We start from the raw sequence: 21,463 nt of genomic DNA on the forward strand, positions 1-21,463 counted from the left end.
TATACAACATATTCCCTCTTTCAGCCCAAACTCTTATATTTTAGAGAGATATATCTACATATCCAACAATGCAGCCAGCACGTGTTATGGGTATTTGCTATGATTTGTGCCATCCGCTGATCATATTGATGGAAAATCGGACTAGTATTTTCCGGTAAAATATGATATGAGGTCTTGTTGTAATCATCTAAGTTATGTATATATAAAGGTTGAAGGTAATTTGTGTGCAGTGACCGAATACCACATAAACATTCAATGTATCACTCCAATGATTTTCTCATGGAGTTTGCCAGTTCCCTTTAGATGAGGAGTAATTATGAGTCGACATTCCATATTGTGTCTTTGGTTTTCCGGCTACATTGTTGATACCTTTTTGTGGCAACTTTCGACTTTCACATTACATTTCTCGCAGTATTTGCTGTACATCGTTAGTTTAATCCCACATATCTTTGGTATAGTAATCACACTGTATGGATGTTACTTGGGGCAGAACAATCCCTATACAAATGAAATAGCATATCACACAAACAGAAGCGTTTTTAAATTCAAATTAGACTTTTTAAAGCTGACTTTATTTTAAACATTAAAAAATTGTTAAAATTTAAACATTAAAATTAAATTATTTACATTAATTAAAATTAATTGAACAATAAAATAGTCATTCTGTAGCAAAACACATTAAGCTGAGTAAATAAAGTGAATTAACGTTATTATAATTGAATAATAATATGAATGTAGGGTTCGAGAAATGCCCAGTAGTTTAATTGTATAACAGTATACCAATGCCATGAGACACATTTTTGTTTGAAAAATTCAAAAGCGGAACTAAAACAAGGTCAATGTAAATCAAATGGCCAGGCCATTGCAAGAAACTGCATGAAGCTTTTAGTCACTGATTGAAATCGCATGAGTAATTTTCTCGAATTTACTATATAATACTCCTTAACAGCATGAAAGATTCAATACTGAGTAAAAAATTACCTAAATTTAATATCGTTCGATCTGATTGCATATTTTTGATTATTTTGAATTACTTTTCCAAATGAGGCAACAAACTTTTGGCGCGTCAGAAATTAGCAACTTTTGGAAAACAATTATTTTTAGAATGAAATACAAAATTAATTAGTTTTATGATCTACGGATTGCAGGGAACTCATTTGCAAGAAGAAAAATCAAAAGAAAGATTATGTGAGTGATTATTAAGGGGTTACGTTGATCAAAAAGACTGAAAATACAGCATGCTTTCTTTAAGTTTTTTTTTAGCAAAAAAATATTTAGTTCAAGCTCTTAGGTACAGTGAGTGTCAATAGTTTGTTGCCTAATGGATGTTTGAGAAATCAAGTGAAAAAAATGATAGAAAAAGATACTTTTCCAAATTTTTCTTTTTGCAGGTGAGTTCCTTGTAATCCGTAGATATTATTTATAATTTTCAAAAAAAATAATTAATTTTATTTCATATCAAAAATAATTGTTTTCCAAAAGTTGGTCATTTTTGAAAAATCAAAAGTTTGTTGCCTCATTAAGAAAACTAATTCAAAATGGTGAAAACGTGCAACCAACTTTATGTAAACCGGTTACATTTTGAGCTTATGTCATTTGATAGGCAAATGGTGGATTTATACATTTTTAAGGCTGTCAATGGTAAATATATAGGTGTAAAAGTGATGATAAATAACAAGAAATAATCAGTTTTTTGATAATTCATAATTTAGGTTATAATGGCAAATTACAAAAAGTTGAAAGGTGGGATATTGTCCAGAGATACTGCTGGAAGGAATCGGCGTCGCTTAATTGCCAAATTTTATGGAAATTCATGAAAAGTTATACATAAAATGGTCAAATATTATAGTTATGAGGCACGAGTACATCTGAAAAACGCTACTGGTAGATCCAGGGTTTCGACTCAGAAAGTCGATAACCGCATTCTAGGTATCTCTGATAGTAACCCCATGATGTTTGCTTCAAAAATTCAGAGTCGGCTGGTTACAGAAGGCATACAGGCTTCAAAACCAACCGCAATTTAATGAAAGTACTAAGAATAATTACTTGGTTTGCAGGTTTCCATGGTAAACAAAACCAATCTGGTTAAAAGGTTGTAAATTCACTTGGAGCATTCTAAAAACGTAAAAATACAACCTCTTACGCAGTTTGGTTTTACTTACCAATGGAATCTTGCGAGCCAAGTACCTATTCTTATATTTTCTTTCATTTTGAGTTTGATTTTCGAAGCATTTGAAGCCTGTATGCCTTCTGTCACCAGCCGACTTTGAATTTTTGAAGCAAACATCATGGGGTTACTATCAGAGATACCTAGAATGTGGTTATCGACTTTCTGAGTCGAAACCCTGGGTCTACCAGTAGCGTTTTTCAGATGTACTCGTGCCTCATAACTATAATATTTGACCATTTTATGTATAACTTTTCATGAATTTCCATAAAATTTGGCAATTAAGCGACGCCGATTCCTTCCAGCAGTATCTCTGGACAATATCCCACCTTTCAACTTTTTGTAATTTGCCATTATAACCTAAATTATGAATTATCAAAAAACTGATTATTTCTTGTTATTTATCATCACTTTTACACCTATATATTTACCATTGACAGCCTTAAAAATGTATAAATCCACCATTTGCCTATCAAATGACATAAGCTCAAAATGTAACCGGTTTACATAAAGTTGGTTGCACGTTTTCACCATTTTGAATTAGTTTTCTTAATGAGGCAACAAACTTTTGATTTTTCAAAAATGACCAACTTTTGGAAAACAATTATTTTTGATATGAAATAAAATTAATTATTTTTTTTGAAAATTATAAATAATATCTACGGATTACAAGGAACTCACCTGCAAAAAGAAAAATTTGGAAAAGTATCTTTTTCTATCATTTTTTTCACTTGATTTCTCAAACATCCATTAGGCAACAAAATATTGACACTCACTGTATATAACAGAGCAGTATTAAAATTATATTTACTGAAATTTTCAAAGACAAGTTCTGCGAAAATCAGGACCTAGTGGTTCATTTTTTTAATGAAAATTTAAAAAAATATATATAGTTTAAATTTTGTACTTTTTTTAAATTAAATATATATTTTTATTATGTTGAAAAAAATAAAAAAAAGTATGCTGTTTCATTAGTCTTCGTGACTCATGTAATCTTTCAAGTGTACGTATGGGGAGTTCAATTCAATTCAATTCAATTTATTGTCACACTCAGTGTCTTACAAATCCAAAGATTTTTCTTAGACTATACAAAATCTCTAAGTTGGTGTCTCTAACAGTTTAGCTTTCAGCCCAGCTGACATTTGGGTATCTGGGAGATAGTTGAAAACTTTAGTGCTCTGCGACAAAAAGTTTGAAATTTTAAGTAGGAGTTTGAGTAGGAGGATTATTTATATACAGTGCCCGCTCTCTAATCCGGACGGTTACATTTAAAATCATTTTGAGGTTATGTACGCACGAGTATTCAGCAATGAAAGTGAATTATCCTGTGATGTTTTTGTTTAATAAATGAAGTATATTAGCATAGAATTCTCTAATTATGTCTTTCTTTAAAACTTTTATTCTAATTCTAGAAAAAAATCTTGTATTATATTTTCGAGACGTTGAACAAATTCAAAAAAAATCATCCGGATTACGAAGCGGACATCTGTCATATTGTCTCCCAATCATTCGGATTACGAAGCGGGCACTGTACGTTGTTGGTAGAGTTCGAGCAATAAAATGTTACTTTGTTACAAAATTATACACAACAATTCAAACTTCCGTGTGCGTGTATATTCTTTATTTTCTTAAAAAAAAATTTATCTAAAAAAATTGTTTTTATTTTGATTTATTTTCATTTACAATTGGTGAATTATACCCCACGCACAACAACTTTTGTTTGCAAACATGTTTTCAAAATATCCTATGAGGGAGAGCGAGATAACTAGATGTCGGTTTCATTCACTCTCATTATAATGTCAAAAACATGTTTACAAAACAAAAGTTATTGTGCGTTTGGCATTACTTTTCAAATCTTCACTTAAAAAGCCAATATCTCTTAAATCTTTAAATTGTATGAAAATATATATAACCATCTTGAAATTGAGAAAGCGATGTGATTTTAAGTGTCATTTTCTCATATTATTATAATTTATTAAAAATGTTTATTAATAAATAAATTAATTTATTAATATAATCTGCCACTGTGTTGTAATTAAGCATTTTTTCAACAAATTTGGTTTATTAATCATGAAAGGCAATTAAGTTATTAATGAAACGCACATACAAATCAATTGTCATTATAAAAATGTAAAAATAAATGAAATTCAAAATGCTGAAATATGTGATATTTTATACTTCTCTTTATAGTAGACATGTTATTTTGTATCCAGATATTGAGTATTATATCCAATGCAATTGTTGTCCGAATTGATTTTTGTGCGAGCAAAAATTGCAGCTTTATTGTGTGTTACACTATAGAATGAAAAGTTTTTAGAACCAATTTTCTAAAATTCAATTTTATTTCTATCATGTTTCATTTTATTACTCGAACTCTTAAGAGATAGTATTATACATTTATAATCACCTGACTTTGAGTTATTCCTAAAAAAAAGTCACTTTTTGAAAAAAATAATTAGGAAAAGTAACCTCACGGTGCGTTTGTCCATCCGTCCGGCTATGAATAAGGCCAGAATCACATTGACAACAAAATGCTCACCGTATTTCGTTAAATTACGCATTTTTATTGCAATTCTTATACAAATTCTCAATTATCGTATTACCTTACCTCATACTTGGTGGCACTAAGTGAAAATAATATAGAAAATTGAAGAAATAAAACGAAAATGCGATAAACAGTGAGCAAAAAAAAACTGTATCGTACAGTTCTTTTTGCTCACCGTTTATCGAATTTTTGTTTTATTTCTTCAATTTTCTTATATTATTTTCACTTATTAGTGCCACCGAGTATGAGAAAAGGTAATACGGTAATCGGGAATTTGCGTAAAAATTGCAATGAAAATATATTATAAAATATAATAGCAGTTATATATAATCCGCTTTTATCGACTTTCCACCGTTCTGGAGTGTAAACGGTATAAGATATCAACTTTCGTCTTTGGCGACCCCCAACAAAAAAACATTATCTCTAAAAGCTTTTTTTTTTATTTTCCCTTACTCTGCTCCATCCGTTTCAGTTTTCGGTTTATTTCGAAAACGGCACTAGATTTCTTTTATCTTTGGATAGAGGTAGTCGTGGCGAACATTTCGTCCTTACATACCATTACAAACCCTCATCTAGAAATATTGAAGGTCAAAGGCCAGTCAATTTGGTTGAATTTGGGTTTTTCGAACTCGGCTAAGTAAGTCCCAATCGGTAATAAATGGGTAAAGTAATCGTAATTGATTTATTTTTCCTCGATCATCCCATTTTATTTGAGCGTTTGTATGTCACTAATGACAAAAACATTCTAACCTGCACACTTCTTACCCAATTTTCTAGTTCGAAATTTATTTATGATTGTGAATCATTTTAATCTGTAATAAACCGTTATGCACCTAAAAATCATTCGAAAACATAAATTCACGGATAGCTATATCTTGTAAACTCGAACATTCCGCAAACCTAGTATGCTTTTCCATCTCCTTATTTTTCAATACAAACCTGAAGACCTTGAGGATCATTAACATGATCTTCAGATTTTTAAGATATCTCAAAAATCCGTTTTGGGATTTTAGTTTTCGTTTTTGAAAACGTGTTAGAAATAAAATTTTCTGAATATAGATTTTTTTCACAGGTTATAAAGCTTAAAGATATCATATTTTTCAACAATTAATACCAAGTTTGGATTCCCTAAAAATGTCTTGGAAACCCAGAGAAGTCTAAACCGGTTCCTACCGATTATATAATCGAGACTCAATTGTATCACTTCTATACGATTTTAAACAGATTTTATAGTGTTCTATGAATGGGTTTAAATTCCAATTTGAGAGTTCTCTCCGTTTGAGGTTTCGGAACCTAAAAACCCATTGGAAATTCAAACGTTTAAATCGACGAGTTACACAAAAATAGCAATTCAAACGTTCTGCCATCCTGAAGGTCCACAAAATTAGACAAAAATTTACTTTTTGCAGCAAACGTTTACACAATGTTGTTGGCATTGTTGACAATTGAATTTTTAAGAATACCGAAATTCGAAATGGCAAAATAATCAGCACTAAAGCGGCGAGTATGTGAACTTGCACTTTAGGCTTTTGGTATATTTTCGAATAGGTTTGACTTGGCTTTGGAGTGGCTTTGCCTCTTCGAAAGGTTATTACTGAACGAAGACATTCATTCTCATTGTTCTTTTTACCTAAGATGAAGGTAATTTTGCTGCATTGGGATGACTTTGCCACCCTAGCATTCGTAAGCTTTTCTTCAATCCGAGAACTTAAGGATAGTCTTCACGGTCTTCACCGACTGTATCGATCATGTCCGATCAGTAAAGGCTAGAATTAAAGAAAAGCTGACGACCAGCAGGGTGACCCGCATCTACGATACCATACACTGAGAAAAAAATGGGGGTGCGATTAACTTTTTTCCTCAGTATTTTAACACTTTTTATGTGTAAAAATATATCAACATTTTTAATTTTAATTTTACACCTTTTTAAGGGTAAAATTAACATGAAAAAGGGTAGCTTTAACCCCAAATACACCTAAGAAGCATAATATTTACACCGATTTCGGATCAATACTGCAGGGTAAAATTAACATTTCCGTAATGTTATTTTAACTTATCCGGATTTCTCTCAGTGTATGTTTAATCGCTAAACAACTCTATTAATCTTAGCCAAGAATCCAGAATTCGAGCATTTTGCAAAGATGATACGCTTTGTCTGACTGAGTGAAACTCTTTCCTCATGGCTTAATCCACTTGAAAAGATTTCACTTTTGAGTGAAATCTTTAAACTTTGAAATAAAAAAAATCATAGTCTATCTTTCGTCTATTTTTTAATAGAATTTTTAAACTTTCTTTGTACAGTAATTTATTTTCTCAAAATCTCTCTCCTTTTCTTCTCATGTTAAATGTGGCTTCTTGTTCTTTCACATAAAATCTCTGAGAACACAATCTATCCCAGTCTCTGACTCTCTCTGCCTCGTGGTGGAAGTTATTATGCCGAATATGAGAAAATGCAGAAAATTCTGTTATGCTTTTACAGCAAGTGCGCAGAGAAAAGCTCTCTCACATGTTCTCTTTCCTCTCTTATATGGCACCTGTTTACATTCTCTCACTGTTTTTCAGTGCTTTGAGAGAGGGATGGAAAGAGAGAGAGAGATTTTGGAGCTTTTGGAGCAATGTTGGTGAAATGGAAAGGGTGCTTCATTCAGTTTGACTTCGAAGAAGGACGAGTTAGGACGGAGTGATTGTGTCGATGTCTGGAAAGGAAGCTTTTTATTGCGTGAGAAGTGTTTAAAGAATTCATTTGGAAGATATTCTCAAAGGACTCAATTCACCGTATTTAAACGCTTTTCCCACCTCTTGTTCATCTTGAGGAGGGAAAAAATAATATTGATTTTTAAAATGATGGTTTTTTTTATTCAATGGGAAGAATTAAGTCAATATTAGGAGGTTCTATTGTAGGGAAAAGAGTGTTTAATTTTTGATATAAAGATCTTGAGACAGATGATAGAAATGAAATTAAGCACATCTCTCCCAAACTCTTGGAAGTACTTCATCCATTCCAGAGGGTGTCACGACAACTGTTGAATAGTTTGGTGGTGGAAGTTTTTCTCGTCTTGTGGGGGGGTTATACCTAACATTTATATACATAACCGACATTATTTGGCGTTTTCTTCTTCGATGAGTTTTGCCCTCCGCCACAAAACCTCTTTCGTATTCAAGCATTCACGACAATGTCAAGCAATGGGAAATGAACAAATTCTGTCTATTCAGACATTCATTTTAATAGGGGAGAAGTGGTCTCACCAAAACACCATTTATTAACTGTCTTACGCGTTCACCAGGCGCCTCCATCAACTTCCCCATTCCCATTTTCTTCTACCGCCGGAAACTAAAAACACACCATTTAAGTGCTACAAAATTTATAGTGTTCTCCACCATTTCACACGCTTAGGGAATAATTTTCCAGCTAAAAATAAATATATAGCAATCATTTTGCATTTTCAGTTTAAAAGAAAATTCACACGAATATTTTCAACCATATAAATCCACTATTGCTCCTTAATTAGCTGTGAAGTGAAAAACAGAGAAAATGGGAATGTGAATAAGACAAAGGATTATTTCTTCAACTTTTATTACATCCCACCGTCATGTCACTCTAGTGCACATTATCCACTCTGAGAGCACAAAAAAAAATTAATTTCCATCTGCTATTTGATGAAATTCAGCAGATTTTTTTCATCACTTTTGCAAACTCATCTCCTTAAACTTCATTCCCTCTAGCACCGAGTACATTTTTAATTAAATGAGATGTGCAACAATTTAAGTATTTTCTCGATGGAAAATTATGGAGAAAAACCACACAAAATTATTATGCATAATCGTATATGGGTACACAAAAATATATTTGCTTTCCACACAAAACAGAATCATGCTGAAATAATTAAATTATATGTGACGAGTGACAGAGAATTTTATACTCTGTATTGTTGCTGCTTTGATCACTTAGTGTCGTATACGCGTTTTGACACTTTTTTCTGACGTGGTAGAGTTATACATATTCTCCATATGGCTAGGAATACCAAAACCTATCATAATAATTTTTTATGAAAGTAAAATAGTGAAAATTGAGGAACTAATGAGTGGTTATTGCAGTGAATTGTGTGCGAAAAATCGACGAATTGACGCTCAAAATCGGAATGAGTTTTCTATGACGACTATTTTCTCAATCCTCGTCGTGTTGCAAAACCACCAAATAGTCGTGACAGAAACCAACACAATGAAAATTCATTAACGAAGAATCACACTTATGTACTAAAAAATATATTCAGGAAAAAGATTTCTCATTATCATTTAGTACAATTTTCATTTTTCCGCACCATAATGAGCCTAAACACAAGTAGATTTTGATTCTCCAATAGTGTCTTGGATTAAAGGTAAATGAAACTCTATTTGCACAAAAAGTCGTTGAATTTCGAAGAATTCAAATTGAATTTCGAATTTTCATACTAAATTTTCGAACAAGGTGGGGAAAATTTATTAAAAACCCTAAAAAGCTGGCAAGACTTACTCAGTGATTATGGAGTAAATTAATATTGGGACAAGAACAGTAAGCGTCGTTCGTCTGATTATTTTCCTCACAAAAATGTAAAGACCAAAATATTTTGACACTTGAGCACTTTGAAATTCGAACAGGATGCAACTTTCGCCACCTTGCGAAAGTATCAAGAAGTAAGAAAGTTTCTATTTTGGATATTCAAATAGACTTTCGAATTTTTCAAGATCTACTTCTGTACGGAAAGAATGTTGTTACTTCAATGAAAAATGAAAAGAGGAAATCTTTTTTTAGTACAAGACTGTTCTCATGTGCTTCTGTGTTATCGACATTTCTTTGTGTTGATTCTTGTTACGGTTGTTTTCTCGTGGTCTTGTCGTCTTACCAAACTACCAAACAGTCATAACAGCAACTAATTCGAAGGAAATTCATTAACGCAGAAGCACATAATATCAGCCGTGTTCTAAAAGAAATGTTCAGGAGAAAGCTTTCCAATTTTCTGTACTACCATTTTCATTTACTAGCACTACAATGGTGTTACTTCAAAGAAAAATAAAAAGGGGAAATTCGGAGAAATCTTTTCTTTTTAGCACTTTACTGTTCTCATGTGCAACTGCGTTATCGACTTTTCTTTGTGTTGGTTCTTGTTACGACTGTTTTCTCATGTTTTCGGTGTCTTACAAAACCATTTATACAAAAACAGTAATGACAGGAGCCAACACAAAAAAATGGACAACGCAAAAGCACATTAGAACGTGCATGTACTAAAAAATATTTAGGAGAAAGCTTTCCCTTTCTTTTAGTACTATTTTCATTTTTTAGCAGCATAATGGTGTTATTTCAATATAAAATGAAATGGATAAATATTTTTTTAGTGCATGACTGTTGTTATGTGCTACTGTGTTAACGACTTTTCTTTTTCTTGTAGTATAAATCGGCCAAACACTCGTGACAGGAAACAACACAAAGAAATGTCGATTTTTTTAATCGAGTTACGTACAAACCACTAAATCCACAGAAATATTAAACAGTTTAATTCAAGCATTGTTTTCGCAATTTATAAGTTAAAAAATATTTGCTGACTCATTTAGAACAAGTCTCCCTCATATTTCTGTTTGAGTTATAAAATTTTGAAAATCGTTTGTAAAAACGTATGAACCTTGTGCTATGAGATCTACGTGTAGAGAATTCTTTTTTGAATTAATTTTTGACTTCTAGAAATACCAAGTTCTTGAATAAAGAATATGATACAGAAAAATAGATAGGATTGAGTTGTTTTCAAAAGAAATATTGAAAATAAATAAAAAATACTTATACGACACTAAGGGATGCAAGCGGCAATATTTAGTCGTAAAGTGGAAATGCTACATATATCAATTAGAATGTGAACATCCCTACTCATAACATGTTGTTTTATCTCTTTCTCTCCGTATTCAGCTAAACTGGATACCTATTTTACGACTACATTATATCAATCAATTTTCTCTCAATGCTTTCTACTTTAGATGCTTCCCACGAATAATCGTAATTACTTGTACGTTTTCCGTGAATGATAAGCTATCAAAGCGAATTAAACATCAATAAAAAAGTGATTGAAACTCCGTTGTACACTTAAATTGGGTTTAAATATTTACTCACATTCCCCCGGAAGCTATTTAATTTTACACCCTTCCACGTTCACGCGGACTTCCAGTGATGTTGATGACGGTATAAAGTGAATTTTGTGCCAGACACTCAGATTTTCATCCGTTCACTAAATTCCTCACAGTTGAATTGTTCAGACAAGAGGTAGTAAGTGCTACTAGGAAAAAACTAAAACGCAGTGTTGAGATTAATACAACGATTTACTAGTGTGATTATAGTCTGAATTCACACATGTGCTGCTAATTTGGGTATTAAAAGAAGGACTTTAGCAATTGACAAACCTGTGAATCATGTTGCTGTTGAATATCATCAAATATGCACTCATCACTCTCAATATTTTGCCTTACCGATTTACACATAGGCGAGTTCTTTTCATCATCTACTTAGCCACTCTGGTTACGCACGGTAAGTGGATGGTATTTTTCTTTTTCCCCATTTAAACTTAAGTGGTCCTAATTGATGGATTTCACCAGGTCACAGTATATATACAATTTAAAGAATTTTCATACACCTGTGAGATCAAGGAAAATAAAAATAGATTAGAAGTGCTTTCTAAATTATTTATGCATCACTTAAAATTCAGCCAAAGTATACGAAATTTATATCCAAAACAGAACACCTTATTTTAAAGTATTACGTAGCTTTTCCACTCAAATTAATATGGGGCAAAATTTAAGATTCAAGAAGACAGTACAGTAAAAAAGAATTCTAAAAGAAAGTGGAATATTTGGAAATTTTATAATGAGGTTAAATATAACTTTTCTAAAATGATAAAATATTTTTAGAGTGAATTTTGATTGAACACGTCCACAGTTTTAAACTTTTGTATTGTTTAAAATACACCATGTATAGAAAAAACTCCTAAATCTTTGGATTTTGAATCCCTCAAAACACTAGAAGAAAGTACTCTCCCTTCGATCGTTCATGCCTTCAATGCCGAGAATATATTTCTATTATATGAACAGTCTTCGTGACCAACGTAACCACTTAACAAAAAAAGAACTAAAGCGTGTCCACGATAAAATTTTTCCCAAGAATAATGCTTTAAAAATGAAGTCTACATAATATTAAAAAAAAAGAAAAATGTTTTTTGAAACTTTAATTCATTGTAGATTTAGGGTAAGTGTGCCAAATTTCGGCATAGTTGCATGCAAGCGCCAAAGTCTCAAGTTTGAAATGTAATATTTTTAATTCAAATTGAATTTAATTAATACTTTTTTATAAGGAGTGTTTCCTTATATGTTACCTTGTAGACAGTCTATCGTCTTTATTTTCTCTAAATTCATTCTTAATGCATTCTAAAATGAATAAAAATGTAGACATATCTTTGGTGGCCTATTTCGGCCAACTTCATTTTCATAGTTCCTTGCCTTTCCGGAATTCTTCCATTGTCTTTTTCAGCTCATCTTGTTCGTCGAAGCGACATTTTTTGTTATTTTTTGCATTGTATTTTTTCTAGAATATACAAAAACTAAAAAATCATTGAAATACGAGGAACAAAAAATATGGCCGAAATTGCATGCTGGCCGAAATTTGGCACGCTTACCCTATTAGATATATTAGTTTTTTTAATTCAAGTATTTGATTAGCGAAATCTCGAATCTTCTTCTTGAGTCCATCCATCAAGATCTGTACAAGATCATCACCGCGGTTCTTGGTTGTTTCATTCAATTTTTTCTTGAAGTCCTCGATGTTCTCGACGCGTTTAGCCTCCTTCTTCAGATCGTATTTGGTAATAGCCCAACATGTTTCAACTGGATAGAAATTTGAAGTGTTTGGGGGATTAATTTCCTTGGGTTCATAACGAATGTCGTTCTCCACGTACCATTCTTTGGTTGCTTTTGAGTAATGGTGCTAATCCAATGAAAAAGTGACCATGTTTTTTTTAGGACATTACTGTTCTCAAGTACTAAAAAAGACCATGTCTGTTCCCATACGTCATTTCAAGGAAAATAATGATAATACTCCCGGCCATCCAAGTGCATTACGCCACCAAACTGACATGACAGGTTACTCCACACTGACTGAATGTCAGATGGCATTGTGATCAGGTGAAAGCTTGCTCGGAGGCAATATTCGAATTTAGATTTTGGTTGAACTTTTCCTTTGTGTCGGTTCCTGTCATGACTATTTGGTGATTTCAAAACACGACGAGGACTGGGGAAAATATGAAGTTTTTGTGTAGAGAGAAAAACCTTACATCTTATCAATCATGATAAATAAAATGTAGAAAATACTATGAAAGTGAAAACATTAAATTAATCTTGTCGATTTCCCAACCGAAATCCGAATTTGAATATTCCCGCCGAGCAAGCTTTCACCCAATCACAATGCCATCTGACATTAATTGAAATAATATGTGGGAACAGTCATGGTCTTTTTAGTACTTGAGAACAGTAATGTGCTAAAAAACATGCTCATTTTTTCATTGGAATGGCACCATAATGGCACGACGCCAAATCTGACCAGAAGATCGGGGGTATGTCATGGCATCTGTACAGAGGCAACATGCATTTTTGGAGGCACTCCGTGATGTAAATTGACGAGTTCATATTTCCCTGCATGAAGAATGCCTTGTTCTGACTTGCATGAGCAGATCGCCATCCAAATCATGTATTTTTTGGAAAGTTTTTCATATTTTTTGTACTTGTACTTTTTCTTACATCCTGTGCGAGACTTTTCGGTGTAATGTTGCTGTCCTGGTAATTGTTTGAAGTCTCCTTTTACGTATGTTTCATCATCCATCAAGATGAACCCACTAAAGCTAGACATCATCTTATCATAAGCCTTCGAGCTCGTATTTTAGCTGACTTACTTTGTGCATCCGTGCGATTAGGGGCTGCTTGGGCTTTAAAAGTCTTCAGTCCATTCCTCTGTTTGATTTTGTGCACAAGACTGGGAGAACATTTAAGATTTTTAGCCATATCCCTCACAGATGTCGAAGGATTGTTCTTGTAGCGCATGATCACCTTTTTCTCCAAATCTTGATCTACAATACCCCGATTTCTTCCACATCCAGGTTTCTGGGCCGTGGTTTTACTGTCGAGGAATCGAAGAATCACCCTCCGGACGGTCTGGCGTGAGGTATTTGTGAGTTTTCCGAGATCCGCGTAATTGATTCCAGGATTTTTTTTAGATACGTGTACACGATCAGTTCCCTTCTCTTTTCCATTATTATTTCGTATCTCAGTGAAAAATGAACAGAATTTGATGACAGTATTACCAAAAGGTAAAACACGTGTTACAATGTTTACATACAACGAAAATGCGGAACTAGTGACATCTGTCATAAAAATATCAAATCATTTGGTACAATCTTGTCGTGCACACGCTTTATTAAAAAAAAACATAACTTAAAATTTCCTACTGTTTTCTATAGGGATTAAAAAAATAAAATAATAAAAATAAATGCTATCTACTACTGAATAATTTAATTCTAATTTTTCATGCAAAAAAAAAGAATTTATATAAACAAAAACCTCTTGAATATGAAGCATTTTATGGAAATATATATTTATTAAAATAATGTTACATAAAATTATGAGTATTTAGTGCTTAAAACAATTTTTCCTGACTTCATTGTAGCTTTATACATTGTATAAATATTTTGTTAAATCCGTTAGTATTTATTTGATTTATAAGGAAACGATTTTTATTAATTTTTATAAAAATAAAAAATTCATTGCAGATATATTTAAAAAATTATGATATTTGGGTTTGGCAATAATAATATTCCTTAAACTTAAGAAAAGTGTTGTTGAAACTCAAACTTTCTCCCCATCGGAATAATAATTAAAATACACATACGGCTTGCACGAGACGATAGTCTATTCATCCGCAACTAATATGCAATGCAATAAAAGTTGCACAATATCTGGAGATCCTGGGTAATAATTGATCCATAAAAAAACTTTTACTATAAATATTTTGTACTTAAATCTTCTGGAAATCAATTAAATGCACTTCAAAAGCAGTTTTTTTTACTTGTGCTTCTGAACTTTTATGCGAAACAACTCGAGAAACTCTCCTTTTTTCATGTTTCCTGATGAAATTTAAGTGATTTCGAGTGACTCTACAGAACTTCCAATAGAGTAAAAGTTCACTACAGAAGTGCATTTATGTTCAACAAGCCGATCAATTGTTAACAGTATTCAGAATCGCTTTTGAAATCTCCTTTCTCGAATAAAAGCTCAAACTTCTAACCATACATGTATATATAGTGACATTCATTCACCAATAACTTATTCCATCTTCAATCAAAATAGTATGAGGTAATAATAAACTCACTTATATATTTACCTTTTATTGAACTCTTGAAAATTTTCATTTTAAGCACATTTTAGTTTTTGAGATACGAAAGCAGCTTAGATAAATTTTCATTATTAGTTCGTGCACTAAACTTCCATTGCTTACTGAAATATAGTCTATAAAGTACAATTAATTTTATAGTTTCGTATTATAATTTATAAATGTTTAAATATATTTTCTTGTGCAAAATACATTTTGCATGCACATACAAAGCAAATTCAGTTAGAACCGGTGGCAGCCAAAATCCCGAAAGCCGAAATCCCGGAAGCCAAAATCTCGAAAGCCAAAATCCCGAATTTTTAAAATCCTGAAAGGGATGAAATTATATGGAGGAAAATGAGTAGAATAATTTCTTAAGACACAGAACATTTCCCTTTGCCTCCAGCAAGCGCGAGTGCAATCGTGGGAGTAACTATGACACTTTTAAGAATTCGGGATTTTGGCTTTCGGGATTTTGGCTTTCGGGATTTTGGCTTTCGGGATTTTGGCGTTCGGAATTTTGGCTTTCGGGATTTTGGCTTTCGGGATTTTGGCTTTCGGGATTTTGGCTTTCGGGATTTTCGCGTTCGGGATTTTGGCGTTCGGGATTTTGGCTTTTGGGATTTTGACCCATTCGGGATTTTGGCTTTCGGAATTTTGGCGTTCGCGATTTTGGCTTTCGGGATTTTGGGTTTCGGGATTTTGACCGGGACCCGTTAGAACACATGCTGATCCAACTGACGACCTATCACCGTAAAAATCGCCATCTTGAATTACTCAAGACCAAAGTTCAACCACCCTCTGGAGGGCTTAATTTCAAACAGAATTGGTTAAATTTAGATGGGTTTGAAAGAGTCTTGTAATTCTAAATCCGACAGCATTGGCCACAATCGTTGATAGATCGGTAAAGTCACGGTAATAACTCTATTTTTAAAAAACTGCCATTCGTGTTTTTTCAGTGTTCTCACTCAAATACAGTTCAAATGGTAAAGGATATCAACTTTCGGTCTTCGATAACCTTCCTAAAATTACATAATCTCGAGGTTAATCTCTTTTTTTTTTCTTCCCCTCTCCCTTCATGTGTCCCCTATTCGATTCCCCTAAAATACGTCAAAAATTAGGATTTTCTAATTTTCCTGAAAATTGGCCCTGGTGATTTCGGTCATTTTTGGATATGTTTTGGAGGCAGTTCAGCTGAATATTTCGACGTCAACATCTTTTACTGGAAAATTTGCCATTATTCAAGGTTAAAGAGCTCAATTTAAACCCGATGAACTAATTAAAATGTAAATGATCTTTTTAGGTAATTAGTTTTTTCTTAAACCAATTGGCATTAATCCTAGATGCTTCCAAAAAAAATTGATAAAAAATATAGGGCAGGGTATAAAATTTCCAAAACAACTAGGGGGAGGTAGGGCTACTTTGAGTTGTGGGGCAAGATTGTTATACGACCTTTTCGACTATTTCTAAATGAAGCTGATCCTTATAATTATTTTAGTCAGATCCACAATTGTTTTGTTTATTCAAATTACATCATGTTAAATCCGAGTTTCAAAGCGAAATATGAGAAAAAATCGTATAACAATATAGCCCCACAGCTCAAAGTAGCCCCACCTCCCCCTACCGATTTAGAAATCCTTTCAGTTATCTGGGGACTTAAAAATTAATATAATATCCTTTTTGTCACATTTCGTCCCAACTTCTAGCAACATTTTTTATTGGTATATAAAATACTTTGATTTATCATGATAGGGTACATGTCCTAATTCAAAACCATTTCCGGACGCTTTAACTTTGACAGAAGATTCAACACAATAAGTTCATATTTTTTCTGAAGAGAATTACATAAATTTGTTCCTTGACTCTTCTAGAATGTTACTGTTTAGTGAAAATTCTTTAGATATAATTTGAAAACTTCTTAAATACAAGAAAAATACGCGAGCGTAAAATGCTTCTATGTATTGGAAACCGGTGGCAGCTAAAATCCCGAAAGCCAAAATCCCGAAAGCCAAAATCCCGAACGCCAAAATCCCGAAAAGGCCAAAATCCCGAAAGTCAAAATCCCGAAAGCCAAAATCCCGAATGTTCAAAATCCTGATAGGAATGAAATTATATAGAGAAAAATGTTTAGAATAATTTCCCAAGACACAGAAGATTTCCCTTTGCCTCCAGCAAGCGCGGGTACAATCGTGGGAGTAGCTATAACACTTTTAAGAATTCGGGATTTTGGCTTTCGGGATTTTGGCCCTTTCGGGATTTTGGCGTTCGGGATTTTCGCGTTCGGGATTTTGGCGTTCGGGATTTTAGCTTTCGGGATTTTGACCGGGACCCATTGGAAACATATTAATCCAAATGGAGACAAGGGAAAGTTTCTAATTGGAGACAAACAGTGTAAGTGAAACCGCGATGAAAGGCTTCCAAAACCTTGTTAAGTTGCTCCTGAGTGCAGGATTTGTTCTTATTCCTGATCTTTTCTCCTTTCCCATCTGAGACAATAGGAAAATCTCTCCAAAAAAAATCATATTCCCGAGGTTTCCTATTCAAACATTTGCAGACACTCCAGAAAAACCCTTTTTGTTCACGAAATAGGTAATTATTTCATTTGAAAACTTAACGTACCGTTAACAATAAAGATTAGCACTTAATTTCACTAAAATTAGCCAGAAATATGACGTAAATGTTAAATAAAACGAATAAACAATAGTCACCTCATTGTGTTTTTCATTGGAAAACATGGTCGATGGATGAAAAATTCGATGGTGAAAAGGTAAAAGGTACACTTTTAATTTTTCTGAGAAATTAACAAATTAAAATTAGTGAATATGAATGGATTTTCGCTTTATTTGGAGCAAAATTAACTAAATAATGAAACTGTCGTATAGAAAATATATAAATACAATAATTTAGTACTGTATTTATCATGAAAACAGTGACGTTTCCATTTGGAGTAGCGAAAAATTTCCATTTGGAGCAGGTTTTGAATTAGCTTAATTTACCCTATTTGTATTATCGAACAATTGCAAGAGTCGGTTCTTCTACAATAGACCTAACGATTATTTATTTGAAAGTTGTGCGCCATTTCCCTTCAGGACAGCACGAGAAAAACGGAATGCGAAGGAGAAGTAGAGGCAGTCTTGGTTTGACCGTGAAATTAGGAGCATGAAGCTCAGAGTTCTGTACACCTGAGAACGAATAATTGGTTATTCCAGGGCCCGGGATAACACAATAAAATTGTGAAGCTTACAACATATTCTTACACTTCATTATCAAGGATCGGCTAATGAGCAAGCAATTAAATGTCAAAAAAGTTTAAGATGTACGTTAATTAAAGAATATATTTCGGAATAGCTTTTTTAACGTATTTCTAAAATGCTTGAATTCGAGAATTTGCTAAAATTCTGTATGTTTCATGAGAGACCATACATTCCAATCCTACCTTTCCAGGGCATATGTAGCACTAAACTTACGAGTTTAAGCATTCCACGTTTTACTATGTCACTTCTTCCGGTAATCGAAAACAACTGAAAACGGCATTTCGACCATAAAGGACACACAAGCTTGTACGTATGAAATATTTGAATAATTTCACATTGCTCGAATATCATATCACCTTCTGTTTCGCATTCCCAGTACAATTTAGAAATCGCCAATTATGGGAAAAATTCACAATTCCCTTGGGTGATTTAATTGGTGTTTCTGGGGGATAGGAAGAGACCGAGACCCTTAATCTGTATTATTGTTTTGCTTGATTTTTTTTTGTCCTTTTGCCTCTTGATACAGGTACAAATGTGGTTTCTCCTTGGGGGCATTCTCTGTTCTGTATACACATTGTGTCTTGAGCCCCTGGGGAGTGTGGGTGCGGTGAATAAAATACGACAAGCACGACACTGGAGAGCAAAAAGAAATAATTTTGTTTACATACAGCTCCATTGCGTGGATTGATTGTTAGGGATTATGCTGGCGTTCCCCACAGCAACCGGATGAGCTGATGCTGAAATCCCGTGTTTTTCACGATAAATGCCATTTGTTTTCACCATGGAATTGGAGAAAATTGCAATTATACATCTTCTGGAGTATTATTTTTTTCTCAGCTTGGAATTTGAATACATAACGCAGAAGGTGGGATAATATTTAGTAGGGTATAAGGTATTTTTTCTCACTATTCCTTGGATTTCCATATACAAAAGCTTTTGTATAAACATTCCACTTATCTAAGGATTGTTTTTTCTGTTGCCCATTGCTTTCAGACTGTCAGTTAAGTTGTTAATTACCGCTTAAAAATCTCCAAGTGTATTTACAAAAAGATATCTTTGATAATTTATTTATATATATTTTTTATATACATAATTGATTGTACAAAAAAAACAGGTGGGATTATTAAGAATCTGGAAATATCATCTCTGAAAGATAACGCTGTCATTTAGGATACACAATGTGCAATTGTCATATCAGGTATGATGACGAATGAAGGTACAATCTCGTAGAATTCACATTTTATTTATAAAAGAGATGGCAAAAAAACGTTCCAGCTCTGCGAAGTGCTCGAACTCACAAGAAAGAGGTCTCTGTGTTTTATCTTTCACATGCTTTTTGGGTAAATACCGGTTTACTACTGATTAAATTGATTCACAAACCAAAAAAAGTAAATAAATAAATGAAATCCTAAATGCAACTTTGATTAAGAAAAACACATTTTAGAATGTTTCAGCATGAGTAGGGTAAAGTGATATAATTTGGAATTAGTGTTGCAAGTTGGACAATTCGCCGGTATAAGTTGGACATGGTTTTTTTCTTGATAAATACAGTACAAAATTTGTTTTTAAGGACAAGAAACCACATTATAAAACTAAAGCATTAAAAATATACAAATAAAAACTAAATTTATCAAGACAAAAATCCCTGTCCAAATTGTACCATTGATTGTCCTACTTGTACCACTGTCCAACTTGTACCACTTTACCCTAACAAGGATAAGGGCAAATTAACCCATTCCTTACCATAGTATTATACATCATACGCAAATTGAGTGATTTTTGATGATTTATTTCTGGGCAATTTTCATCCGAATTGCTGTCGGGAATGGATTTTTAGTAACGTTAGTTATTCAATTACTTGAGAAAAATAGTCCGACAGATATGAAAATACATTTTGTTATTATTTTCTTGCTTAGCGGAAGGTCATGCAAAATTTTTACTCAAAATGGCGGACGGAAAATATGACATCCCGTCGAATTTGTTAAAATTGGCCTCTCTCCTCTTTCCTGATTTGAATTCTAGTTACCAATTGGTGTTCTTGGTCTATCTATCTAAAGCAATAGAGTTTCAATTCATCTACTAATCTGTAGGAAACTAATCCCAAAATATGAACATTTTATCTCAAGTATTTCTGGTACATTGACTGAATGGGTTAAAAAGTAAGTTCGAGAAAAGTATATCATTTACGGGTACTTTACCGACTCATTACTGATTAAGTCCGGTGCAGTTGGGTTTGAAATTTCAAGATCTTTCAGAAAATGCAAATTTAAGGAAATCGCTTTAAAACTAGACCCTACAAAAGAGTTTTAAATTTGACTTTCGAAAATTCAATATCGAAATGTTTTTCACTCACTTTGACTAGATCCAACACATATTCGAAAATGAAAAAAAATATATGATCCGTTTTCAAAATAAACCAGAAAAGCATGGTTTCGGAGGGGAAGGAGTGGTTTCGTAGGGAAAAAGGAAAAAAAGACTGTCTTATATAATGTTGAATTATGAGGGAGGGGGTCCACGATGACCGGAAGTTGATGTCACTTACCGTTTGGACTCTAGCCGTGAAAAAAAGTGTGTTATATATATCTGCCCTCTTTTTGAGTGCGAGCAGAAAAAATGTGCGATATGTGGAAAATTTATAAAAGAAAAGTAAAAGTTTTATATTTATTCAAAAAACTTGAAAATTATTAATTATCATATTAGTGTTGTTTTACCCTTTGAAAGAATTTTTTATTCAATTAAAAAGGTTTTAAATAAGTCATGGATTACTGAGAAAAATTTTAGTTCTCAGACGTATAAGTTTTGCATTTTTCCGAATACTGCATTTTAGGATTTTTTAAAAACCAAATATTTTATTGAACATTACTGATTTCTCAATCAAAAGCAGACCATTTACCCCTAACAATTAATAATATTAAGTTTTTGCTTTGAAAAAAAAAATCTGATATAAAAAAATACGATTCGAAGAATGGCGTATTTGGAGGCTGATAACTTTTCTTAGATTTTCTAGAACTAATTACCAAAATACCTTGGAATCAGCTCTATGAGTCTTAAATCAGTGCCACAATAGGTTT

At 32.9% G+C, this 21,463-nt stretch overlaps 1 protein-coding gene across 2 annotated transcripts in view; it reads left to right on the forward strand.

Moving 5' to 3' along the window:
• The first annotated feature begins 7,358 nt into the window (after nucleotides 1-7,358).
• The window catches only part of LOC129802421 (lachesin), a 217,274-nt gene continuing 203,169 nt past the window's right edge, over nucleotides 7,359-21,463 (forward strand). Inside the window, exons 1-2 of one of the 2 annotated variants that reach the window (XM_055848204.1) lie at nucleotides 7,359-7,431; nucleotides 10,713-11,256. In XM_055848204.1, the coding sequence (XP_055704179.1) occupies nucleotides 11,142-11,256 (115 nt within the window). In that variant the 5' untranslated portion in view covers nucleotides 7,359-7,431; nucleotides 10,713-11,141. The remainder of the gene's footprint in view (nucleotides 7,432-10,712; nucleotides 11,257-21,463) is intronic. The other variant, XM_055848205.1, reaches the window with a different exon arrangement.

Source organism: Phlebotomus papatasi, chromosome 2, assembly GCF_024763615.1.
Source record: "Phlebotomus papatasi isolate M1 chromosome 2, Ppap_2.1, whole genome shotgun sequence".
Lineage (NCBI taxonomy): Eukaryota > Metazoa > Arthropoda > Insecta > Diptera > Psychodidae > Phlebotomus > Phlebotomus papatasi.